This window comes from Scyliorhinus canicula, chromosome 9 (genome assembly GCF_902713615.1).
Source record: "Scyliorhinus canicula chromosome 9, sScyCan1.1, whole genome shotgun sequence".
NCBI classification, from domain to species: domain Eukaryota; kingdom Metazoa; phylum Chordata; class Chondrichthyes; order Carcharhiniformes; family Scyliorhinidae; genus Scyliorhinus; species Scyliorhinus canicula.
This window is the reverse complement of record NC_052154.1, coordinates 47,197,735-47,225,554: the sequence shown is the minus strand read 5'-3', so window position 1 is coordinate 47,225,554 and position 27,820 is coordinate 47,197,735. Positions and strand designations below refer to the sequence as shown.

Here is a 27,820-nt window from a genome sequence, read left to right as displayed (position 1 = left end):
TTACTGGATATAGGATAAAGAGTCTGATAATTCAACAACAACGTAGCAGTTGCGAGAGGTGGTGGTGAGGTAGAGCTGGGTGTGCATGCTCATCAGAGGTGTACATGAGAAAACTAAAGCTGCGTATTCACCAAGGAGCAGCATTTGATGAGAAATAGGTGGAACCATGGATAGACCCCTGGGGGAGGGAGGGGGGGGGGGGGGGGGGGGGGGGGGGGGGGGGAGAGAGGGGGAGACATCACAATAGTGTGGGAGCAGGAAGAGATGTCATTGTAATTATTAGGCTATGATTAGATAGATCAAAATGGAATCAGGTTGAGAGCAGTCCCAATCAGTTAGATAACACTGGAAAGATGTTGGAGGAAGATGGTGTGGTCAACTGTATTAAAAGCTGCAGAAAGTTTAGAGGGGTTTAAGATGATTTGGAGTGCATCAAAGAAACCGGTGATTATCTTTGCAGTCCAGGGATATATGAAATGAAAATCGCTTATTGTCACAAGTAGGCTTCAAATGAAGTTACTGTAGGAATGTTGAGCAGTTTTAGTAGACGGAAGCAGGATCTGATGGTGTTTCAAGTGGTCCAACTGAATCTGGTGATTGATGGCTAATCCAGTTGTCCACCATAAGCTTTCAAGAAGCATCCCTTGGACTTAAGAGGCCAACTTGTAACCAAGTTTGAGGGAAAAGCAAAGATGTTTAATAAATACTTTACTCTGCTTTTACAGGGGAAGCCAAAGGTGGGAATGTAAGATTACGGATTAAAAAGTATTCAAAAGTAATCTATATAAAAAAAAGTTAACGAGAGTAAAATTAGAAAAAAGTCACCAGTCTCAGATACTGAGAACTTCAAAGTTTCAAGAAATTAGCATTACTGTGAAGAATTGACAGGTAGATGTTATACTGTTGTTCATGGAAGTGGAAACAAATAGGCAGGAAGACAGAGCACTTCTGAGCCCATCTTTGGGAAAATGTCTACAAATAATGAAGATTAATGAATATTTAGAAAGATATGAAAAAATCAGAGACTGTCAATGTGGATTTGTAAACGCTTGTCCACTGGATTTGTTTTTGGAGAAAATCTAGCATATAGATAAAAAGAATGCAATGGATGTTACCCTTTGATAAGGCAAGTTTAAAAAGATAAGGTATATGCATTAAAGTACGTATCACTTCAGCTAGAGAAATAACGAGAGCTAAATATTTTTTTAGGTTGTTGAGACCTGTGGCGCGATTTAACGGCTTTGTCGCGCCCGACCTAGTGACGGGACCAGGCCGTAAGTCTTGCGAGAGCCCTCAAGATTAGCATATTCAAATGATACATCGGGTTCTCCCGGAGCCCAGGGCCTAATGGCCGTGCCTGGCAGACCTCACTAGGGCGCCGTTTAAAATGTGGACCAGGTGTAATAGCACCTGCGGTGGGGGGAGGGGCCCTTTAGAGACCCCCTAGCACTGCCAGAGTTCCTGGTTTACATTGCCAGGCTGGCAGGGGCACTGCCAGGGTGGCTATGTGGCACTGCCGGGGATTGGGCCCAGAGGGGCCTTACCGAGGTTGGGCTTGCCAGCAGGAAATGACTCTGGTGTGGCCTCGGCAGAGAGAAACCCCATGAGACATAAAAAATGGCAAAGTGCCATTTAATAGCGGGGTGGTTAAATCTCACCCCTGGGCAGTCATACGCACCAGTGGTCTGTACCGAGGCTCCTTTTAGGCTCCATTTGCGTAAATTATCTGGATACAGGAATAATATTTTAAAGTTAATCAGGAATATGAAAAGAATAGTGAGGGAGTGAAGAGGGAGGTTTGAAGTGCTAAAAGGGAAAATATAAAAACTAGCAGTTAACAAAAAAGGAAAAACTAAGCGCCTATAGAAGCATATAAAAGCAAAGGAATAGTTAAAGACAGGGGGCTAGATTCTCTCCACCCCGACGCTGAAATCATGGCTGGCGCCAGGGTGGAGAATCCATTTACCCGCACGGAATCAGGATCAGCGCCAGTTCCCTGATTCTGCGGGCCCCGAAAAGCGGCATACTCTCCCACCTACCCGGGGCCATGGCCAGAGGCCCGCTCCGCCATTCTCCACCCCCGACCGGCCGAGGTCCCGACGGCATGGACCACTCATGGTCCGGCTGGTCGGGAATCTAGCATTGCGGCTGTGGACTCAGTCTGCGGTCGTCCTGGTTGGGGACTGGCTGATCGCAGAGCAGGGGGGGCCTTGCATGTGGCCGGGCAATGTTTGGGCGGCGATCAGGGTTGAATGTGTGGCCGATCAGGGAGTCTATTTCTAAGGTCCAGCTCCACGGTCTGAGCCCGCCATGGAGCATGGCGCAGCCCCTGGAGGCCGCCGGCATGCGCATGCGCGGCCTCCGATCCGACAAATGCGGGGCCCGTATCTGCAGCAGAAGCTGCTAGATTTACGCTGGGTGCCTGCTAGCCCCTTGCAGGGCGAGGAATATGTGGCCCTTTTACGCTAGTTTTTCTGGTCTTTACGACAGCGTGCGGACATAGTCCCAATAACGGAGAATCGAGCCCAAGGGCTGCGGTGTTGCGCAAGAGCTAGTTTTAAGTCCATTACCCTTTTCAATTTTCATAAACAACCTTGCGTGTAGGCAGTAGCATTATAAAATGTGCAGGATAGTTTGGAGGACATTTAAGGAACGATGTAAAGGCAGTAAAAGGGCACAAATGAGGTTTATTAGATACTACCAGGGATGAGGGATTTCAATTCTGAGGGGAGGTTGGAAAAGGTATTCTCCATGGAACAGAAAAGATTAAGATGTGACACCACAGAGGTTTTCAAGGTGATGAGTGAATTTGATAGAGAAAATAGAGGAAAAACCTGTTCTGATAAGTGGGTCAATAATTAGAGGTAATCGATTGAAAACTGTTGACAAGAAATCTGGAAAGGCGATGAGGATTTTTTAAAATTCAGAGGCTTTTTGGGATCTGGAACACGCTACCTGAAAAATGGTATAAGCTGATTCCAAAAATAATTGTACAAATGCCTGAGGATGAGAATCTCAGAGACTAATGTTATGGACAAGAAGGTGGCATGACTGCTCTTTCAAAAGACCAACATTGGCATGACGAGCCAAGTGGCCTCCTTTGGCCTTATACACTTCTATGATTCGATGAAGATTAGACCACTTGGGATGCAGGATATGTTATTGTGGAGATAATGCATTGGTGTTTGTAATTAATGGTGGAAATAAGAATGTAGGGTTATGAGGATGAGAATATAAAACGGTTGATGGAGTTGGCTGCTGAAAACAAAAACATGTTCTGAAAGAAAATAGTAAAACTCAAGATGACATGCACCATAAGCTGTTAAAGGAGGATTGGGGAGGGCAGAAGCTGAGCCTCTTTTTTTGAAAATATTGCTATTGGCAACACCTCCGTTTTTAAAAAAAAGAGTAGAATAACCTGAGTAACTACAGACTAGATAGTCTAACATAAATCATGGGAAACCATTAGGCACTGAAATTTGTTTTGTTGGAAGCGCACAATGAGGGACAGCAAATTCCTGCAGACTATAATGAGGAAAATAAAGGAGAAAGATTAAAATAAATATTTTCCCACAGTATTATATGAACACTGAAAGCTTTATCACAACTGGATGCAGGAACATGAACTTAAAAGTGAAATGGATAAACATTTGACAGCGGAGACTACACAAGGATATTGGGGGGGGGGGGGGAAGAGAGATGGGTTGGAGCACATAGTCTTAGGTTTAAGAGCTTGAACCAGCACAGGTTTGCCCTTCTGACTGACTTCAAACGACACAATCACCATTTTAATTTTAAGTATTTCAAATGCAAAACATGGGCATTTAACATAATACTGGGCACAAAGGGCAAAATAAAGGCCAGTGTACAGACCAGTGTTTCTTGCTGCCTGAACGATGATAAATTCTTTCCAAACGATCTACAACAGTACCTGAAAATAGAAGGTAGTTTTTAACAAGACACAATATCATACAATAGAAAAACTTAAGAGAAATTAAATTGATAAAATCAAGGACTGCTGAAGGCAGCACCATTTTAGGATTCAGGTGCAATGATTCAGGAATTCTTGGATTAAATAATTGCCATATGAATTAACTTGGAGTATAGCAAGGTCTCACAGCTGTCACATGCATTCAGTTGTTTAAATATACAACCAAGTAAGCAAACTGTTTTAGCATATTAAGATATTATAAAGAATAAAAGAATTATGCACTTTGTAAATCCTGAGAATGAATAATAGTTTTCTTATACAGAACACATACATAGCTGGACTGGTGGATTATGTGGCAGTTTAACCACATGTATTAACAGTTGTTTCAAATATGAAAATTTGATATCAATAACTAATTTTCACTGAGATCCAATCTGAACAGTCAGTCCTTGTAAAATGGCTACTTATTGTCAAAAACACTGATTAAACTACAAACCAACTTAAGCAGAGATAACTGTTTATTTCTAAAGAATTGTGCAGCAATAATACAAAATAACTGATGAGAGAATGAACCACAGTGCTATGTAACTAGCTCAGGAGGTTTCCACAGATGAATAAAACAACTTTAAAAGGGTGAAAAATAAATGCAGTCTTCATAATGTCTTTAGGATCTAATCATAAAGGACAGTGCATATTATTCCCACCACACTCAGAACTTTTTCTGACATAATATTTAATCAAACACATCTCAAAATGGTTTCCTAAACTATGGTTACTTTAAAGTGCAGTCAATGCTGCTATCTGGCAAGCACGGTGGCCACCTTATGGACCCAAATTCCCACTGATGAAAAAACTAATTAATTAAATTATTATTTTGATTGGAGTCTATAGCACAGAAAAGGGCTATTCAACTCAAATGTCTGGCTGCATCTATGCTCCACACACGCATCCTCTCTTTCCTCTCCATCTAACTCTATCAGTGTAACCCTTTCTCCCCCGTGTGCTGGTCTACTTTTCCCTTAAAAGCATCTGTGCACTAGGCGAACGAGGTGGGGGGGGAATTAATGCTGGGAGACGTTTTTTTGAGAAGAAATGTAGGGGGGGTTTTGGGAGGGGGGGGGGGGGGGGGAGAGGGATTTGATGTTAATAATGGATAGGGGCGGGTCAGGCTCATGGGGCAGGGCCCGGTGGCATGATGATGGTGGATAAGAAGGGTGGGGTGGGGGAGGTGAGAGGCCCCCAGTTAGGATAGTTACGTGGAACGTTATGGGGTTAGGAGGTCCAGTCAAGAGGTCAAGGGTACTTGCGCATCTTAAAAGTTTGAAAGATGTAGCAATCCTGCAGGAGACTCACTTGAGGATGAAGGACCAGGTCAGACTTAAAAAGGGCTGGGTTAGTCAGGTGTTTCATTCTGGACTTGACAGAAGGGCTCGAGGGGTAGCGATAATGATCAGCAAAAGAGTACGCTTCCAGATGGAGAATGTGGTGGCAGATCAGGGGGGTAGGTATGTGATCGTGACAGGGGCACTGGAGGGTAGGTTAGTGGCGCTGGTAAGCGTATACGGCATGTGGGACTTGGACAGACACAGACTGATAGTGCGGGGGGGGGGACTGGAACTTCGTGCAGGAGCCAAGGCTGGACAGGTCACTGCTGCGCTTGCTGGTCCTATCAGGGGGGACGAAGGCGCTGGCTGGGCTAATGGTAGAAATGGGATGGGGGGATCCTTGGAGGTTTCTGCACCCGAGGGAGCGGGAGTACTCATTTTTCTCAGCAGTCCATAAGGTATATTTGTGGATCGTCTTTTTCGTGGTGGGAAAGGCTTTGCATGCTGGGGTTAAGGGGTCAGAATACTTGGCAATTGCAATGTCAGATCATGCTCCGCATTGGGTGGATATGGTGCTGGAGAAGGGGGTAGCGCAGAGGTCGGAGTGGAAATTAGATGTGGGACTTTTGGCGGACTAAGTGTTCTGTGACAAAATTGAAAAGGTAATTAAGGAATATGTAGGTTTCAACTGTACGGGTGAGGTGTCGAAGGCGGTCGTCTGGGAGGTTCTAAAGGCGGTGATGAGGGGGGGAGGTGATTTTGCTTAAGGCCAGGGTGGACAAAGAGGAGAGGTTGGAGCGGCAGAGGGTGAGAGATGAGATGTTGGAGGTAGATAGGAGTTATGCAGAGGATGGGGACCCAGAAAAGCTGGAAAAGAGGAAGGAACTACAGGCGAGCTTTGACCGACTATCTACCAGGAAGGCCGTGCGCCGACTGACATGACCAAGGGGTGCAGTTTATGAACCTGCTTAGCAGGTCAACTCCGGAGGGAAGCAGTGGCAAGGGACATTGTTCAGGTGAGGGACAGGGCAGGGAAGTTGGTAGTAGCTCCGGATCTGATTAACAAGGTTTTTGAGGAATTTTATGAGAGGTTGTACAGGTCAGAGCCATCTGGGGGAGATTGTGAGACGCAGGAGTTTCTAGATGGGTTGGAGTACCCAAGGCTAGGGGAGGGGGACAGAGCTACTTTAGAAGGCGTGATAGTGGAGCAGGAGATAAAGGAAGCGAATGGGAGGATGCGGTCAGGGAAGGTGACAGAGTCGGATGGTTTTTCGGTCGAATATTATAAAAAATTCAAGGAGCAGCTGGCACCCCTGATGGTGGGGATGTTTGAAGAGACGATAGGGAAGGGGGTACTGCCACAAATTTTGGGGCAGGCATCGATTTCCCTGTTGCTAAAAAAAGATAAGGATCCAACAGAGTGTGGGTCTTATAGGCCCACATCACTTCTGAATGTGGACGCAAAAGTATTTGCGAAGGTACTGGCGGGTAGGCTGGAGGAATGCCTCCCGAAGGTGATAGGTGAAGATCAGACGGGGTTAGTGAGAGGGAGGCAGCTCTTTTCAAACATTAGAAGGCTATTGAAGGTCATTATGGCACCGGCAGAGGGGAAGGAAACAGAGGTAGTTGTGGCATTGGACGCTGAGAAGGTGTTTGACCGAGTAGAATGGGGGTACTTGATGGCAGTTCTGGAGCGGTTTTGGTTTGGACCAAGATTTGTGAATTGGGTAAAGCTATTATATAAGGAGCGGAAGGCGAGTGTCCGCACACTCTGTTTGCACTCTGCTGTTTGCACTCGCGATTGAGCCATTGGCCATTGCATTAAGAAGTTTGGGGGCTATGGAAAGGAATAGTGCGGGGGGGGGGGGGGGTGTGTGTGTGTGGGATTGAGCATAGGGTGTCCTTATATGCCGATGACTTGCTGTTGGTACGTGTTGGAACCGAGTTTGTCGATAGGGGGAATATTGGAGCTGCTTCGAGTGTTTGGGTCTTTCTCGCAGGTACAACATTTCTAGTTTGGTGTGGAGACGGAAAGCTGATCTGGAAAGGCGGGATGGTCTCCCTCTGTCACTGGCAGGTTGGGTACAGGCGGTTAAAATGAACGTGTTGCCCAATTTCCTGCCAAAGGCTTTTTTCAGAGAGATTGAGGGAAGGATTACGTCGTTCATATGGGGAGGGAAGGTGGCCAGAGTTAGAAAGGTGCTACTAAAGAGGGGAAGGCAAGCAAGGTTTTCTGAACTTGATGTATTACTACTGGGCGGCGGATGTGGAGAAGGTATGGAGCTGGGTAAGAGGGGTTGATTCCCATTAGGTCAGAATGGAGGACAGTTTGTGCAGGGGGTCAGGATTGAAAGCACTAGCAACAGCACCGCTCCCGATAGCCCCGGGGAAATACTCAGAGGGTGGAATCGAGGCGAGGAGGGCCGTGCCATAAATCTCGGCCGCGGGGCCTTGTCGCTGGCGTCAAGGCCCGGCGCGCCGAGAATGACGCGGACGGCGCGCCTAATGACGCCAGTCGTGCATGCTGGCCGGCTCCAACCCGCGCATGCGCGGCTGATGTCACGACGGCTGACGGCTCCAACCCGCGCATGCACGGTTGCAGTCTTCCCCTCCGCTGCCCCGCAAAATGTGGCGGCTTGATCTTGCGGGGCGGTGGAGGGGAAAGACTGCGTCCCTTTGAGACGCCGGCCCGACGAATGGTGGGCACCGATCGCGGGCCAGACCCCTCCCGAGCACGGTCGTGGTGCTCACTCCCCTCCCCGCCCCCCACAAGCCACAAGCCAGCTTTTGCCGCCATGTTCACGCCGGCGTGAACCAGTCGGGAATGGCAGGCCGTTCGGCCCATCCGGGTCGGAGAATCGCGGGTCGCCGTGAATAAATGGCGTGAAAAACGGCGGCCCCGTTTCTCCGAGCGGCGTGTCGGAAAACCGGACACGCCATTTGGGGGGGGGAGAGAATAGCGGGAGGTGAGGGAGCAGATCTCATCTCCCATCGTGGTTGCGGAGAATCACGGCCCATATTCGAGGTATCAGACCAGCCAGGGTTGGAAACGGGTGTGGAGGCAGATATCGTAGCCTGCGCCTCATTGATCGCCCGAAGGCGGATCCTGATGGGTTGGAGAGCAACCTCTCCATCCTGTGCCTTGGCGTGGCAGGGGGACCTGTTGGAAATCATGACTCTTGAGAAGGTAATGTTTGAACTGAGGGGAAGGATGGAGGGGTTCTACAATTCATGGGCATTATTCATTATGCACTTTCAAAAACTGGATGACATTGAACATTAGTTGGGGGGAGTGGGTGGGAGGGTTGGGGTTGGGTGTTAAAGGTGGCTGTGGGTGATTCCTGATTCCTTTTTGTCATTTGTTTATGTGAACATGTGGGCGAATGTTTGGGGTTTGGTGGGAAGATGGGATCGTTGCTATTGATATGGGGATTGACATATTTGTTACTGATTATTGTTTATTGTTGGTGGGTGTACATTTGGGAGAAAATATGAAAAAGGAGAATAAAGAAATATTTTTTAAAAAGCATCTGTTCCACAAAACTCAATTACTTAAACATTGACCAGAGCATCAGAACTCCATGCCTAACAGTTGACTAGACTATCATTAGAATTACCTAATTATAAAATCATAGACTCCCTACAGTGCAGAAGGAGGTGTCGAGTCTCCCACGGCTCTGGGAAAGAGCACCCTACTTAAGCCCACACCTTCACCCTATCCCCGTAACTCAGCAACCCAACCTAACGTTTTGGACACAAAGGGACAATTCAGCATGGCCAATTCACCTAACCTCCACTTCTTTGGACTGTGGGAGGAAACTGGAGTACACGGAGGAAATCCAGGCAGACACGGGGAGACAGTCACCTGAAGCTGGAATTGAACCCGGGTTCCTGGAGTTGTGAGGCGGCAGTGCTAACCAATGTGCCACCGTGCCGACCAAAATTGTTTGAGGTCATAAACCATCAGGTACAATCTTCTTTAAATTATGAGGTGAGGTCTTTTCAACGTGCGAACATGGAAGCGCATTAATCTTTGCTTGGAAGTCCATGCAGCTATCTTCCATTGTTTATGTTCAACGATACTGGATAAACCTTAAGACACATTTTAATGAGCATCACTGGCCCACAATTGTAAACAAGACCCAGAAATTGCAAGCAAAAATTATAGCGCCGATTCTGCAACCCCGTTCTACTTGGTGTAAATTGCGATGCGGGAACAAAATCCCGCAAGAGTCGGGAAATAAAATTCTCGCCAGCGAGATCCCGTTTCCCGATTTTCACAGCCCCTCACCGATGACATAGAGGTTCCCACGATTTAAATGGATTTTAATCAATTTTATTCTTAACGGGTCTCCCCACGACATGATCCCCCCCCCCCCCACTGAATATTTAAACGTCGCTGGTGTGACATCACATCAGCGAGCTTTACAACAGGCATTTAAAAACAGGATTCAGTCAAGGGGATCCCGCCGGGGTACCAAGGTCAATATAGCCCTTAGGGCGAGAGGGACATGCCCGGCCAACCTGTGCCAAGGATGGACTCTCTGGGGTGCTCCATTCGGGGGTGGGAAATTCCCATTGTGTGTGTTGGGGCGGGGTGGGGGGCTATGCTTTTGAAGGGGGGGGTGGGGAATGAGAGCCCCTGATTCCCCATTATGATGTGATTTATGGTCCTGTCATGCCACTCGTTCAGAAAGGGAACGATGAAGCTGTGGTGTACAACCCCAGCAGGTAGTGAAATATTCCGAGGAGAGGTATTCTTCAATTTTTTACTTTCCACTCCTTTGGCTGTTTAGCTCACAGGGCTAATCACTGGCTTTGAAAGCAGACCAAGGCAAGCCAGCAGCACGGTTCGATTCCCGTAACAGCCTCCCCGAACAGGCGCCGGAATGTGGCGACTAGGGGCTTTTCACAGTAACCTCATTTGAAGCCTACTCGTGACAATAAGCGATTTTCATTTCATTTCATTTTCTCTCTTTGTTAATCTACTCTCTGAATAATGCTCTTGATTCTATTTCACCATATTTCTTTCTCTATCCTTAAAGTTGTTTCAGGTGACAAACCATCGGGTGTCGAAAAGGTTAGGTGGGGTTACTGGGTTATGAGGATAGGGTGGTGGGCCTAGGGAGGATGCTCTTTTGGAGGTCGGTGCAGATTCAATGGGCTGAATGGCTTCCTTCTGCACTGTTGTGATTCTATGAACATTTGAAGTCAGTGGGCTGTTACAAATCTCCATTTCTAGCAATTTGCAGTGTAAAAGTAATACAATCTAAAAGGTGAAGCAAAAGATCCACTTCCATATCGCTTGCTGCAACATGCACCATTCCAGCATTTTCTGGGCTGATGTGCAATATAAAAAAAACTTATGGCAGCCATTGGAAGCAACAACACCACACTAGAATAACTTGTAAGTTGCAAACAATAAAGAATTTGGATTGATAGTACAAGATTATTAAATGCTAAATTACAAAAGGATGTGTGTTTTCAATGAATAACTGTAATCAGCCCTGTGCAAGTATTGTGGAGTAGATTTTCCCCTTAACACAAAAATCTATTTGTTCAAAATTATATGTGAACCAGTGTATAGAAAACTAGTACTACTCTAACAATAACAGAGTGATTTTCTTTCTGATTTTCCCTCCCTGCTGGTCTTTTGTACAATAACAAAGCCATGGAAACAGAAGTGGATGCTTTAATGGTGTGGGGGTCTCGTCTCTTGCTGGTATGCATCTAATTGCAATGCAGAACCTCATGCTGAGCTCCAAATTATATATGCACCTATTTAGACCTTGAACGTTAATTTTGTTATGTTGACTGATCACTGTACACCAAAGGAATTTTAAAAGTTAAAATCTAGACTTTCACTACAGTTCTCCAGTTTGTCCTAGATTCCGTGATTGAGCCAGCAGCACATATTCCAAAACAAAAAGAATGATGCTTTGTTCATTGCCATTCACATTCAGGCAACATCAAGACTGCAAAGGTGACAAAAAGATAAAATGAAGCAAAAGTACGTACAATCAGAAGCTGTTATTTTCAATAATTAATTTCACCACAATGCAAAGAGCAGGTTAATCCATTTTGGGCACTGTTTATGGTATGAATATTTCAATCATGTAATGTTCTAAAATTTGCCAAATTCTTTTGGTGTTTCAATTTTCTGTGGCAGTAGCTGCTGTAGATGTTTTACTGACTTTTACCTTAATAAATTGGGGCGAGTTCAAGATTCTGGAAAATCTGGAGTGGTGCTTGAGTGTGAACAAACTGTTCAGCATTATGCAGATTACAGAAACTTGAGCCATTGTTAATTCTATACAGTATGAACTTCTTCAAGACAGAAGATCAGAGAGAAAAAACTGAAAAACATACAGCTTTTGAACGTCTGACCAAAGCAGCCTGTGCATCCTCCTGATCTGCCACTACTGCAAAGAGTGCTTCGACATCTCTCTCCCTAACCTATTAAATTCATTAAAAGCCTTGCTTAAAGCCAAACTCTGGGACAAAACCTTTGGTTTCCTCCTCTCGCTCATAAAGGTTCAATATCAATTTATTTCTGCATCTGTGAAGTATCATGGGACATTTTTCTTTTTTAAGAGCCCTATATAAATCAAAGTGAAAGAAGAATCAGTACTTTCAAAACCCAGCAGAGCCAGGATTCCAAATAGTACTTTTGCAAGATTAAAGTTGGGATTTCAATGCATCCTGGAAAAGTGAGGAGGAGATTTGCTTCAATGTATAAAATATGAGGGTTTTTTTCAAAGGAATACTCATCAAAGACGTTTGCTGTAGTCTTGTGTTTACAATGGACAAGCAGACACCGCATTATTTGGGTATATTCAAAGAAGGTCTTTCAAGAATCACAGGGAGGATCCCAGAGGACTGGAAAATGGCTCATGTAACACCCCTGTTTAAGAAGGGAGGGAGGAGAAGATGGCAAATTATAGGTTGCTTAGCCTGACTTCGGTAAGATGTGATAGTCCATTATTAAACATAAGATTGCAGAGTCCATTGTAAAATAGTGCTCAGTCGGCACAGCTTTGTCAAGGGGAGGTTATGCCTGATAAATCTGTTAGAATTCTTTGAGGAGGTAACAAGGAAGTTAGACAAAGGAGAGCCAGTGGGCATGATCTATTTAGATTTCCAGAAGCCCTTGACAAGGTGCAATGCAGGAGGCTGCTATATAAGGTGTTAGAAACAAGGTACTGGCATGGATAGAGGATTGGCTGACTGGCAGAAGGCAGGGAGTATGGACAAAGGCGTCTTTTTCAGAATGGCAGCCTAGTGGTGTTCTAGTGACTAGTGGTGTTCCTCAGGGGTTAGTGTTGGGATCACAACTATTCATGATATACATTACTGATCTGGAAGAAGGAACTGAGGGTATTGTTGCTAAGTTTGCAGATGACACAAAAATATGTAGAGGGACAGCTAGTGTTGAGAAAGCATGGAGGCTCCAGAAGGATTTGGACAGGCTAGGAGAGTAGGCAAAGAAGTGGCAGATGGAATGCAATGTGGAAAAGTGTGAGGTTATGCTCTTCAATAGGAAGAATAGAGGTATAATATTTCCTAAATAGGGAAAGGCATCGGAAATCTGAAGCACAAAACAACTTAGGAGTCTGAGTTCAGGATTCTCTTAAGGTTAACATGCAGGGTCAATTGTCAGTTAGGAAAGCAAATGCAATATTGGCATTCATTTCGAGAGGCCTAGAATACAAGAGCAGGGATGTACTGCTGAGGTTGTGTGAGGCTCTGGTCAGCTCCCATTTGGAATATTGTGAGCAGTGTTGGGCACCGTATCCAAGGATGTGCTGGCCTTGGAGGGGTTCCAGAGGAGGTTCACAAAAATGATTCCTGGAATGAAGGACTTGTCATATGAGGAGCGGTTGAGGACTTTGGGTCTGTATTCAATGGCGTTTAGAGGATGAGAGGAGGGGAAATCTCATTGAAACTTACAGAAAACTGAGAGGCCTAGATAGAGTGGACATTGAGAAGATGTTTCTGCTAGTCGGAGAGACTAGAATCTGAGGACTCAGTGTCAGACTGAAGGGACAATCCTTTAAAACTGAGATGAGAAGGAATTTCTTCAGCCAGAGGGTGGTGAATCTGTGGAACTCATTGCTGCAGAAGGCTGTAGAGGCCAAGTTACTGAATGTCTTTAAGACAGAGATAGATAGTTTCTTGAGTAATAAGGGAATCAGGGGTTACATGGAGAAGGCAGGATAATGGGGCTGGGAAATATATCAACCATGATCGAATGTCTCGGAAGAGATACGACAGGCCAAATGGCCTTTTTCTGCTCCTATATCTTATGGTCTAAATATTGTATTCCAATTGTGTCCGTATGGCATATGATATATGAATCTCTGCAAAATGCAGCAACTGAACCAGAAATATATATGTATGATAACTATTAAGGGAAATTAAATAAAGTTCTCATGAGACCAAGCAGAAGTTTAGGGTCTTACATATATATAGTTGAATAAAATATTTAATTTACCTGATCAAACAAAAATAGAGTTGTGTATAAGAAGCCTAAGTACTGAACAAATCATCCAAACAACATTTTATGTTTTTACTTGATAACGCATTGCCTCTAAGATTCTGGGCAATATATTTTTCAGCACTGGAGGCAAAGGTGGGATAAAAACAGGAAATTAAAAATTGCTTTCCATGTAAGAGTGCCAATATGGTGCCTTCATCGGTTTCAAAACACCGAGCTGTGCTGCATTAGTTCTTTTTTGAATTTGAAAGGTAATTGAAGCTTAAATTTACATAACAGGAGAAGTTCCATTAAAAAATTGATTAATTCCCTGACTCTTGCTGATCCCATCTACTTAAAATGCCTACCATGCTGCATTTTTAATTCTGTTTCTAAGTTTGCTTCTCGTCCAATAAAAAAAAATTCTCAAGTGTTTACTTGTTCCTCCCCCAACAACGCTTTATCTGGGCTCCCTCAGTGTTTCCAGGCCATTTGTTCCTTCTCGGTGCTCCCAGATTGGCAACGATACAAATAAACACTGCGCCAGATAGGCAAACAGTCCCTTCTTCCAGCAGTTTTAGAACTAACATTTAAACTTGATGTGAAATATGGTTCAATAGACTGTAAACTATAATAACTTATGTGAGTGGAAACAATTTTTTCGCAAAACATATTATTTTAGACAATGTAATTAAACTCACCTTCTGCTGTGATGAAATTAGGCCCTTCTCGTTTCAGCAAAATGCTCAAGAGCACAGCTTGGCTGACAAGGGAGGTGCAATCCTAAATAAACACACTAATGTTTAGTTAAAACACACAATACAACTTCCACTGGATCAACAGAAAATATCAGTCTTCAACAAGTGTTAAAAAAACATTTAAACAATGGCGTTTACTTCAGGTGTTAAATCCAGCATTGATTCAAACTGCATCACAATTGAATATCCAGCAATGTTGGCATTTTTAACATGCTTTCTTGGAGTTTACTTGAACAGTTTACTCACACAATGCATGGAAACAAATATGAATACATTGAAATAATGCAAAGTATGGTACATTCTCCATTTGAAAATATTTTAAAAGTTTTAACTATGGCTCCATCATTTTATCAAGCTACTGGTGAAGCTTAATATTCTCCTTGTTACCAAAAACAAAATTACAAAAATTTGAATGACCAAAAATATCACAAAATTAAATATCAAATTATTTGTGTTTACAGCGCTTCCGGTTGTCCCACTAGATGAACAGAATGCTTGAACAATCCCATGATAAGTGTCAATTGAGAAGGATGTGTATATCATTCAATGCAAAGGACATTACTATAGTCTATCAAAATAAAAGCAAATTACTGCGGATGCTGGAATCTGAAACAAAAACAGAAAATACTGACAATCTGAACAGGTCTGGTAGCATCTGTGGAGAGAGAAGGGCGCTAACGTTTCAAGTCTGGATACTTCTTTGTCAAAGTCAGAGAAAACTGGACATAGGGTCAGATTTTTACGGTATGGGGTGGGGGGCGTGGAGTGGGGGGGCTGGACAGAGGTCCACTGGTCTATGAAGATTGACAAAGGTATAGAGGACAGAAAACAAAAGGAATGTAAATGATGGTGATCAAGGCTAAGAAGGGTGCTGATCCTGACACATTAAGAGATCAGAATGTGTAAATGGCAGAACGAAAGTAAGCAGTGTGTCAAAGGACAATAGGAACAGGGAAAAGATGGCCAAAGTGGGGTGGGGAGGAGGCGGGATAATGTTGAGGGAAAAACCGATGGATGGAAGAACTGAAAATGAATTGATAGCAATAAATATGGGGGAAAGGTGGAGGAGGGAGTTCACAGTCAGAAATCGTTGAACTCAATGTTAAGTCCGGAAGGCTGTAACGGGCCGAATCGGAAGATGAGATGCTGTTCTTCTAGCTTGCAGTGGGCTTCACTGGGACATTTCAGCAGGCTAATGACAGGCATGTGGACTGTAGAGGAGTGGACCATGGTATCCAAGAGGGAACAGTCCCTACGGAATGCTGGCAGGAAGGGTGAGAGGAACATGTGTTTGATGGTGGCATCATGCTGGAGTTGGAGGAACTGGCGGAGGGAACTCCAACTCCAGCAAGATACCATCACCAAACACATCTTCCCCGCACTCCAACATGTCCGCATTTGCAGGGACTGTTCTCTCTGGAATACCATGGTCCACTCCTCTATTATCCACATGTCTATCCTCCTGGGTACCCTGGTCCTTTACCCCATCACCCCCAGCATCTCTCTCTTCCCGCGGCACCTTTCCATGTAATCGCAGAATGTGTAAACGCCTGCCCCATTACCTCCTACCTGATCACCGTCCGATCATTTGATTGGGTGCCTGGGCACTGCCAGGCATCAAGCCCAAGGGGGGGGGGGGGGGGGGGGGGGGGGGGGGGGCTTGCGAATTGGCAAAAACTCTTCAGGTGAATTAACACTACACATGCACCTCCTTCAATCTGGTCTATTGTATTCACTGCTCCCAATGCAATCTACTCTACATTGGAGAGTCTAAATGCAGACTGGATGACCACTTTGCAGAACACCTTTGGTCCATCCGTAAGCAGAACCGAGGCCTTCATGTTATTGCCATTTCAACTCACCGTCCTGCTCTCTTAACCATCCCCATAGACCCCCGCACCAACCTTATCGAGCGGAACCTCCCCCCACCGCCTCCAATTGGCAAGCCCCCCCTTGGGCTTGATGCCTGGCAGTGCCCAGGCACCCTGGCAGTGTCACCCCAGCAGTGCCAAGTTGTCCAGGTGCCAGGAGGAGTACCAGGATACCACCTGGAGTCTCTAATACCTTGCGAGCCCCCCCCCCCCACCGCGAGGTGAAGTCAACTAGAGAAATGACAGAGGTGAGAAGCAATTTGTTGTCTGTATTACCAGCCTTTGGAAGCAGTAGTATTGAGTACCCGAGTTTTTGTGTAGAAGTTTGGATGCTGTGGCAATTCAAGACAATAGAAGTTTGGAAAGGAGATTTGGAAAACCTGGAAGCAGTTCCTTGTTAAAACATTGGAGAGGAAGCTTTGGTTGAAAGGATAGCTGGAAAATCAGGAGGCAAATCCTTGATGAAAACAGCTGATGGAAAGTATTGATTAAAAGAAGATTTTAATGTGTGTATTTTCTAGGGTGGTATTATAAACACTTGTGTGACAGTCATCTGGGGGAATTTGAGAAGAAACCCATAGAAGATCATTTGAGTGGCATCTGTCACTTGGTTTCAGAGTGGGGTGTTGTCTGATGACAATCTGCCTGTGGGATTACAGGGAATGTGTGTTTATTGAGAACAGTATAGCACAAGATATATTGTGTAACCTGTGTGATCCTTAAAGTCCATGTACGTTTGTGAAGATAAGGGGGGAATGAAGGAGTATCGTAGCCAAACTTTTCATGCTTCATTGTTTTTTTGTTAAAAGCTAATTGGTGTTCCCTGACTATGTTCCTCCATGTTTTCTAAAAAAAAAAGTAAAAGTTACGATCTTTTGAGCTAGGGTTCCATCCTGGGATCTTCCTGTCCAGTTATAACATCACCCGAGATCGCAACAATTGTAAAATTCCAAAATTCCCTGGATTCTGGTATGGCCAAAGTGGATTGGAAAATTACAAAAAAACACTCCTCTTCAAGAAAAGAGGGAGTCAGAAGTGGGACATTATAGGCCAGGTAACCTAACATCTGTCATTCGGAAAATGTTGGAATCCATTATTAAGGAAGTGGTGGAGCATATTTCAAAAATCATATTACAATCAGTCAACATGGTTTGACTATCGCCATTCCTTCATTGTCGCTGGGTCAAAATCTGGAACTCCATCCTAACAGCACAGTGGGTGTATCTACACTATATAGATTTCAGCGGTTCAAGAAGGTAGCTCAGCACCACTTTCACAAAGGCAATTAGGAATGGGTAATCAATATTGGCCTAAGCCAGCAATGCCCAGATCCCCTAAATGAATACAAAAAATATATAATTTATTTCCTTACAGACAGTTTTTGCAGAATTTCCAAAGTGGAGGCCAACATCCAGTCTGACATATTTATTTCAGGTTGTTTCTCATGATCAGTAGAAGTTGATACACTTGCTTGTCGCTTCACTTTTGAATGTTTTGGAAATTCCAGCTCCTCAAAACCCATGAATTGTGGAATTCTGAAAAACAGATTTCTCAAGTTTAGTAACCTGAGGAAGGCAGTAGGAAGAGAACAGAGGTTTATTTAACTATAGGCAATATTCTGCTCGATGCAGCAACTCGCCACTGTACATTTTAAGCTCGGAGAACTAACCACACCAGACCCTGCTTTGGCCGTTTTTTATGTTAGTTTGTACAAGCTCCAGCTGGGGAGTCCGTAGTCCTCAATTCCTACGGGGGCTCAATAATGGTTTCCCCGTGGTGCTCTCCTCCCGCCCCCAAGCACGAAAGTCCCCGTTCAGCCACCTATGGTCAGGGCTCTGCGCTCCTTTGCCCGTGGCTGTGCTTCTGCCTATGGCAGCTCTAGGTTGGGCAGATAGCTCGGTTTGATGACCGCCGTTTTCTTGCCAACATCTGAGGAATTATTGCCAGGACCTTGGTCCTGAACACAAGGTTGTCTATTGGTACAGACACTTTGGTGTCCATCTTGATCCGGAATCATTCCCCGCCTGCTGAACTGGACGCTATGATCCACAGGATGAGGGGTGATTCCTGACATGGAGGAGACGCCAATACTGCCGGTTGGGCATCGTGAAGTGTGGGTTCTCACTTCTTCAGGTGGTCCAAATGCTTTCACTGAACTCTCCCCCGATTCTGAACTTTGTACGAGACTGGACCCATTCTCTCTAGCACGACACCTGGGAAGCAAAGTGCTCTATTTCGACCCCAGGCTCGACCCCAACAGTGGCTAGGATACTGGACTGAAACCAATATTTTAGTTTATTTTAAAACTGTGCAGAAATAATGATTCACTCCAGGAGTGGTTGCATGAAAAAATAGAGCTTTGGTATTTCTAAAACAAAACTTTGTTATGTATAAAATACTAAACTTTTAACTTCACACCCCAAAAGAACATCTTACAATTAACCCTTAACACAACAATGCAATTTCCCATTAAACAACTAGAAAAGAAACATACAGCTCTTAATCCATCTTAAAATTAGCAGGGAATAGAGTAATACTTGCTTTATAAAACAGAATTGGCTCCGGTTGGAACCCCTGCAGATTCTGGCTGAATGTTTTCAGACAAGATTGCTCTGCTTTAAAATATTATGACTCTTTTTTGCAAACTATCCTACTTGGAAAGAATTGTGGACTTAAGAGTCTGATATATCAGAACTCAGCTCCTTTCACTCTCAAAGCTTCTCCAAGCTCACTGTCTTTCTGGGCTTCACCCAGCAATGACCTCATCTGTTACCAGGACCTCGGGGATCCCATGAGTGCTAAACGAGCCCCAAAGCTTTTCGATTGTGGCCCTGGACGTTGAGGCCATCCTGTACTCCTCCAGCCATTTTGAGTGACCACCCACAGTAATGAGGAACATGGACCCCATGAATGATCCTGTAAAATCTGCATGTAGATGCCCCACAGGCTTCCTGACCATTCCCAGGGATGAAGGGAGGCCACCAGCAGGAGCTTTTGATGCTCCTGGCACGCTGGGCAGCGGTGCACGACTCTCTAAATGTCCCCATCAATGCCGGGCTATCAGATATAACTACGGGCTAACATCTTCACCTTGGTGGCGCACGGTTGACCACTGTGAATGTTCTGCAGCAGGGATTCCTGACCCTGCAGTGGGATGATCACGCAAGCTCTCCACAATATAATGCTGTCTTCTACACTGAGCTCTGAGAATATCTGGGCAAAAGGCCAGAGAGTTACAGGAAGGGTTCCTTTTCTCTGTCGCTCAACAGCATGAGGCAAAGCTTCGTCAATCCCGAATCTGCTGTATCCATGCACACATCTGAGTAGCTGTCACTGGCAAAGTGCCCATAAAGTGTTTTTAAAAATAAATTTGGAGTATCCAATTCATTTTTTCCAATTAAGGTGCAATTTAATGTGGCCAATCCACCTAGCCTGCATATCTTTGGGTTGTGGGGGTGAAACCAACGTGCAAACTCCACACAGACAGTGACCCAGAGCCGTGATCAAACCTGGGACCTCAGCGCTGTGAGGCAACAGGGAAGTGCCCATGAAGTTGAGAGGTGCAACCACTTCATCCGCAACTGGTGGGAACAGGAGTCATGGGCAATGGCAGACGGCTCAGGGCTTTGGATTGGGCAATCTGCGTACCTTAGGTGGTGTCAAAACAGATATTCATATGTGGCGAGCAAAAGCGCCCAACGCTGAATTCTAGCCGATGCGATGGGTAGTTTCCCTTATCCTCCCTAAAAAGGCCAAGCAGCGATTTGTGGTCCATCACAATGGTCAAATTCTGCCCATAAACATACTGGTGACACCAAAAATTACCGCCGATCCCCTTTTCTCGATTTGAGCATAACGCCGCATCCACCAGGGTCCTTGAAGCGAACGCAATGGGGAGTTCTGTTCCATTATGCCATCTATGGGCCAGCACCATCCCAATGCCGCAGGGGGAAGTATCGCATGTCAAGATTAGAGGCCGAGCCGGATCATAATGCAGTAGGAGCTGTGTGAACTACTCCGACAAATGCATTGTCCTGTGAAGAACCTCAGAACCACTCCTGGCCCTTCCTCAACAATACAGGGAGCGGGGCTAATAATGTGACCAGGTTTGCAATGAACTTCCTATAGTAGTTAATGAGGCCTAGGAACGACCTAGGAACAGTGGCACTGTTTGGGATTGGGGCCCCTTTTACAGCCCAAATCTTGTCTTCCACCCGGTGTAGACCATCCCTGTCCACTCTGTAACCTAAATAGGTCTCCGCTCTAGCGCGGAACACACATTTACTTGGGAAGACCGCCGGATCACTTGCTGCAGGTTGTCCATATGCTCCTTCTCTGCGGTGCCCATGTTGAGTATGTCGTGCAGACAGACAGCCACCTGCAGCAGGCCCTGAAGGTACTTCTCATTAACCGCTGGAAAATTGCCACTGATTAAATCCAAAACGGGAGGTGGATGTATTTAAGCAAAACCAGATGAGTGTTTATGGTTGCAGATTTCCTGGACTCTGGGTCCAGCTCCACTTGTAAATAAGCATGGCTCATGTCAAGCTTTGAGAAGGTGCATCATCTAGCCAGTCACATCCACTCCATGTCCAGGTGTGAAGCTCTGTTCACAGAGAGGTTGAAATCTCTGCAGTCGGACAGATTTGTCAGGCTTCATTACTGGCACCATCCATGGGGGGTGGCCCATTTCGCAAACTGAACTGGGTGTCTGACCCCCAGATCCTGCAGGTGCTGAAGCTCCGTGTCAATATTGGCAAGCAATATGTAAGGGACAGAGCTCACCCTAAAATACCGGGGCTGAGCAATCAGGATCCACATAGATATCGACCGTGGCCTCCTTTCTCCTACCCAGACATTCCTGGAACACTTCGGGTTATTTGCCCAGCATGTCATACAGATTGCCTGTGTTCATCCAAAAAAGACATTGCCAGTCGAAACAGAGGTTTCGCGACCAGGGGGAAGTATTGCATGTCAAGATTACAGGCCAAGCCTGATGATAATGCATGAGGAGCTGTGTGAACAACTCCGACAAATGCATCGTCCTGTGAAGAACCTCAGAACCAACAAATTGGGCCCCAGTCTCTGCACCACCACCAAGGGTGATGGACCAACTGCTGTCCATGCGTTACTGGAGTCACGGTGGTCCTCACAATATTAAAATGCTCACCGGTATAGGTTGCTAATCTCGTTTTGGTGTCACGCAATGTCAGCAGCATGATCCCTGCACAGTCGCCGAAATGTGCAATGGTACATGATGGAGTCGGCATCTCCAGTGCCCATTTCCATTATCACTGGGTGACCACTGACCTGGAACGTGACCCAGATCGGTGCTACCTTTGGGGCCGTCACACAGTTTAGCTGCATTAAACAATACTCCTCATCTGAGAGACCCAGATCACGGCAGCTGTCGTGGACGGAATTCTCTGCGTTAAAATTGGCAGCTCTGACCATCACGATTTCTCAGACCATTCATTTGGCAATGTGGCCAGCTCCACCTTCATCTTTGGGGAAGGTATCTCACCGGTTAGTACTAGCTCCCGAGATCCTGACCCGGCTGCGGAATTGCCTCTGGGGCTGTCCTTTCGGAGGAAGTCTGGTCAAACTGCCCCATGATGCAGAGGTAGTTCAAAACAAAGGGTGGGCCAAACTATGGATGCCATAGTCCACGGACCCCTGCAGCTCCTTTCTCCGCATGCTCTCGGGACAGCGAAAGCAAAATGGCCCGTTTCAAATTCAAGGTGGACTCGGCCATCCGCTTTCTCTGAGTAGCCGTGTTGTTTATGCCACCCACTAGCCTATCCCTGAACATTTCGGAAAGGGATGGCCTGAACTCGCACTGCTCAGCTTGATGTCTTAGGTCGGTCAAGAAGTCAGTGACTGATTTACTGGGAGACCCCACCGCCGTACTAAACAATACCACTGCAGAATGATGGAAGGCTTGGGGTCATAATAATAATCTTTATTGTCACAAGTAGGCTTACATTAACTCTGCAATTAAGTTACTGTGAAAATCCCCTAGTCGTCACATTCTGGCACCTGTTTGGGTACACAGAGGGAGAATTCAGAATGTCCAAATTACCTATCAGCACATCTTTTGGGACTTGTGGGAGGAAACTCACGAAGACGTGGGGAGAATGTGCAGACTCTGCACAGACAGTGACCCAGGCCAGGAATGGAACCTGGGACCATGGTGCTGTGAAGCAACAGTGCTAACCACTGTGCACCGTGCCACCCACATAATATTTATAAATCAAAGGGACCAGCTCCTCAAAGGATTTGGAGTCCGGTGCAGGTGGGTAAGTTAGACTTTTTATGATCCAAAAGTCTGGGCCCTGCGGGTGATCAGAAGGATGACTTTCTGATGATCTTCCCCGAAAATCCTGTTCACCTGGAAGAAATACCTCATTCACTCAGCACAAACTGGTACCAGTTTTCCAGGCCTGCATCAAAGGTTTACAGCTTCCCAAATAGTGGCATCTTGAACTGTTATGTCTCGAAGCTCCGAAACAGCAAATTACCAGGTGGCTAGGTAGTTCCACGAGCGAGTCCAGAGTTACATTTATCCATCTTTATCACCAGCTTAGTAACTTGAGGAAAACAGCAGTAAGATAACAGATTTATTTAACGATATACAACGGGGCAGCACGGTAGCTCAGTGATTAGCACTGTTACTTCACAGCTCCAGGGTCCCAGGTTCGATTCCCGACTGTCTGTGCGGATTCTTCACGTTCTTCCCATGTCTCCATGGGTTTCCTCTGGGTGCCCCCCCACGAGTCCAGAAAGACGTGCTGTTAGGTAATTTAGAGATTCCGAATTCTCCCTCTGTGTACACAAACAGGCGCCAAGAGTGGCGACTAGGGGATTTTCGCAGTAACTTCATTGCAGTGTTAATGTAAGCCTGTTTGTGACACTAATAAAGATTATTATATTCTGCTTGAGGCAGCATCTCGCTCCCAGTACAATCCTTGCTGGGAGAACTAACCAGAGCAGGCCCTGCTTTGGGCTGGCTTTTATGTTTGTTCGTAACTAGCTCCAGCTGGGTGGCCTCCGCCCCCTATCTGGGAAGCTCGTACTACACATGTCTTGTGGGGGCTGGGGGTGAGGGGGGGTGGGGATGGGCGGATCAATACTGGTTTCCCCATGATCCTCATCAGTTCATAACATTAAGTAAATCCTGTTTAAGGTAAAACACAATTAAATAAAAACAATCTTTCATTTAAAAGAAGGGATTTAGCTGGATCATACTCATCCTCTTCACTTATCCGAAGGAAGTCTAGTTGTTCCACTACTGCACCAGATATTAATGTCTGTAATACAAAAAAAAGAGCTGTTGATGAAAAGATAACACTGCTACATTATTAGCACTTTTTATATTAGGAACATTATGCATGTACTGCGCATCTATGATTAGCAAGGAAACTAAATATATTCATTGATATTAAGGCTCATCACTCAAAGAATGCACAATGGGAAATTCTATTTCTTTGTGAATTCCTTGATTCATCCAACTTGAGCAATCCATTGAACAGTTCAGACGAACAACAGTTTAAAATTCAGTGGTGACAAGTGGTGCAGAAACTCTAATTTCATGGCCATTACTACACCAAGCATAACCATACGGAAACCAATGATAAAAGCTGAAACAACTCAAGTGGATCTTCCCACCCTCTTATACTATTTCAGGAGGCTATCTTTAGTGCTTAATCTTCGATCTTTATGACTGGATTAAGTAACAATGTTGATTTTATTTTAAAAATTAAACTCAATTAGGTGGAGCTCCTGAAGTGACGTCAGGATTCGTAAATGACATGGGCAAGTGGAAACTGCTGATTAGGTGAGTACAGCTGGCTAGTATTTAGATTACTATGATCTTTTATAGCTTGTAAATTGTTTACTTTGTAGTTTATAGTTCATATGGACTATATTCTATATAACAAGGCCAAGGGAAGAAGGGCCCTAAAGTTATTTGATTTTAAGAGTTCTTTAAAGGACTAATCCAAGGCGGCACTTTGGCACAGTGGTTAATACTGTTGCCTTATGGCACCGAGGGCCCGGGTTCGATCCCAGCCTTGGAGTTTGCACAATCTCCCAGTGCCTGCGTGGGTCTCACTCCCACAGCCCAAAGATATGAAGGGTAGGTGGATTTGGCCACGCTAAATTGCCCCTTAATTGGATAAAAAAAGAATTGGGTACTCTAAATTTTTAAAAAAGTTTAATCCAAAGGGGTACGTCATGGCAGGAGAACTCAAAACTGCTGTTTGCTTTGCCTGCTCTATGTGGGATGCCAGGCATATTTCTAGTGATTGGGTCAACCTGTGTGCATGGAGTGTCTCCGGTTGCAGCTCCTGGAAGCCTGGGTTTCGGAACTGGAGAGGCGCCTGGGGACAGCGTGGCACATCCCCGAGGCGCAGAGTATCATGGTTAGCATGTATAGAGAGGTCGTCACACAGCAGGCTAAGACTCCACAGACAGGGAGGGAGTGGGTGACCACCATGCAGGAATCTCCTGTGGCTAAACAGATACAGCACTTTGGATATTGTTGAGGGGAATGGTCTCTCTAGGGAAAGCAGCCCCTGCCAATTCAATTGCACTACAGTTGGCTCTGCTGCACAGGGGAGTTATAAAGTGTGGAAATGTAATAGTTATAGGGTATTCGATTGTAAGACTCCAGGTAGTGCGTTACCTCCCCGGTGCTAGAGTCAAGGATGACTCGGAGCGTTTACAGGACATTCTGGAGGGGAGGGTGATGAGCCAGTAGTCATGGTACACGTTGGTACAAATTACATAGGTTTAAAAAAAAAGAGATGAGGTCCTAAAAGGAGAATATAGGGAGTTAGGATGAAAGTTGAGAAGTCGGACCTCAAAGATCGTGATCTCAGGAATACTACCAGTGTCACATGCTAAGATGGTGCAAAGGGAGACTTTCAGAATACTGGGACATTGGGACTGGTTCTGGGGGACCAGTACAAACTGTACGGGTTACGAAAGGGCAAGTATTTGCTAGTGTGGTTGGGGAGGGTTTCAGCTAGAATGGCAGGGGGATGGGAACCTCAGCAGGGTGACAAGGGAAAGAGAAACAAGGACAGTAATAAAAATAACAGTAAAATGAAAAAATGGTAGGCAAGGACGGGAGGCAAATAGGATCACAGTACACAAAATAGGTTAGGATGATTAAAAATGGAAAAAAGGCGATACTAAAGGCTTTGTAACTTATTGCTCAAAGCATTCAAAATAAAGTAAATGAACTGACATACAAATAGAGATAAATTAATATGATCTCACAACTATTATGGAATAATGGTCATAAGGAGATCAAAACTGGGAACTTAATATTCAGGGACATTTTAAGAATAATAATAATCTTTATTAGTGTCACAAGAATCTTATATTAACACGGCAATGAAGTGAAAATCCCCTTGTCGCCACACTCCCGCGCCTACTCGGGTACACTGAGGGAGAATTCAGAATGTCCAATTCACCGCAGAATGGCGGCACGGTAGCACGGTGGATAGCACTGTTGCTTCACAGCACCAGGGTCCCAGGTTTGATTCCAGGCTTGGGTCACCCTCTGTGCAGAGTCTACATGTTATCCCTGTGTCTATGTGGGTTTTCTCCGGTTGCTTCGGTTTCCTCCCACAAGTCCTGAAAGACGTGCTTGTTAGGTAATTTGGACATTCTGAATTCTCCCTCTGTGTACCTGAACAGGCGCTGGAATGTGGCCATTAGGGGCTTTTCACAGTAACTTCATTTCAGTGTTAATGAAAGTGTACTTGTAACAATAAAGATTATTTATTTATTTTAAAAAAATTTATAAGCATGTCTTTCAGTACTTGTGGGAGGAAACCAGAGCACCCGGAAGAAACCTACGCATACATGGGGAGAACATGCAAACTCCACACAGTGACCAAAGCCGGGAATCGAACCTGGGTCCCTGATGCTTCATCTGCTGCTCAAATGTTTTGCGATATCCTGCCCTTTTGGGGTAATGTGAGGTGGATTGGACAGCTTTCAATTCTGTAGACTGTATGTCACAAAGACTGGGGACTGGCAGATCGAGCCAAACAGCATGTCCCCTCTGCTGTTCATAACAGACAAGGTACAGACCATTGCAAACTCAAAGCTCAGCGTCCAACATTAGATGGTTCAACATTTGCTAAATAATCCTCAGGGTGGCATGAATTACCCTGATAATCAATTAAAGATGGTCAGTCGGGCTCGCAGTGTGATGCACTTGCAGGTGCTGAATGCTACATATATTACTACACAGGTTCTTTGCAGACAAAAAAAATGTACACACATTGCACCTGTTTCAGCTAAACAAAATAAGTGAGTCATATGCTGATTCATTCCTCACAGCAATGCCTTATCAGAGGCAAGCTGCCTAGTTTAAATTTCAAACAATGCTTGGCAATTAACTGTCAGTCACCATCAGCTGGTACATCCTCCATAGCAACACCTCTACCAATCAGAGTCCATTTGTCAGCCAATCAGAATTCTCTTCTCATACAGTCTAAATTATTGTTCCCTTTACATTTGCCATTCTTGCTTATTGTCCTGATGGTACAAGATGAAAAGATTCAACAACTTTTCCAGCAATACTAAAGGTCCAAAAATTCATTGATGCCTTTTAAAGATGTAAAAATGGTTGGTGGTGTATATATGCACACAGACACGGGGAGAACGTGCAGACTTCGCAGAGACAGTGACCCAAGTCATGAATCGAAGCTGCATCCCTGGCACTGTGAAGCATCAGTGCTAACCACTGTGCTACCCTACTGCCCATTCTGGAAGGACAGGAGGGAAGGAAAGGTTTGAGGGGCAGCACTGTCTATAAGAGATGAAACGAGGAGAGTCGTGAGAGATGAACTAGACTTGGATGATGTATAGCCCATTTGGGCGAAGATAAAAAATATAATAAAAATCTTTATTGTCACAAGTACGCTCACATTAACACTGCAATGAAGTTACTGTGAAAAGCCCCGAGTCGCCACATTCCGGCACCTGTTTGGGTACACAGAGGGAGAATTCAGAATGTACAATTCACCTGTACGTCTTTCGGGACATGGATAAAGGGAGAATAGCAAGGGTAAGAAGACATTGGTAGAAGTAGTGTATTTGCCTCCAAACAGTAACTACACTGTAAGAAAGGGATGAATCAACAAACAATAGAAGCATCGAAAATGAATTGAGCAATAATTATGGGTGACTTGAATCTTCATGTTGATTGGGTTAATCAATTTGGAAAGGGTAGCTACAGCAACAAATTCATAGAGTTCATTAGCAGTAGTTTCAGAGAGCAACATGTCAAGGAGCCAACAAGGGAACAGGCTATCGTGATAATGGGATCTGAGGCAGGTTTAATAAATGACCTCAGAGTAAACGATCCCCTATGAAGTAGTATCATAACATGATAGAATTTAATATTCAGTTTGAGAGTGAAAAACCTGCGTTGGAAA

General features: G+C 45.0%; 1 protein-coding gene across 3 annotated transcripts in view; it reads right to left on the bottom strand.

The window, feature by feature from the left end:
• phkb (phosphorylase kinase, beta) overlaps nucleotides 1–27,820 on the bottom strand; it is a 408,331-nt gene that overhangs the window by 56,517 nt on the left and 323,994 nt on the right. For all 3 annotated transcript variants that reach the window (XM_038806656.1, XM_038806654.1, XM_038806655.1), the window contains 4 exons: nucleotides 23,610–23,671; nucleotides 17,734–17,896; nucleotides 14,434–14,515; nucleotides 3,874–3,931 (listed from right to left, as the gene is read on the bottom strand). In XM_038806656.1, coding sequence (XP_038662584.1) covers nucleotides 3,874–3,931; nucleotides 14,434–14,515; nucleotides 17,734–17,896; nucleotides 23,610–23,671 — 365 coding nt within the window. The remainder of the gene's footprint in view (nucleotides 1–3,873; nucleotides 3,932–14,433; nucleotides 14,516–17,733; nucleotides 17,897–23,609; nucleotides 23,672–27,820) is intronic.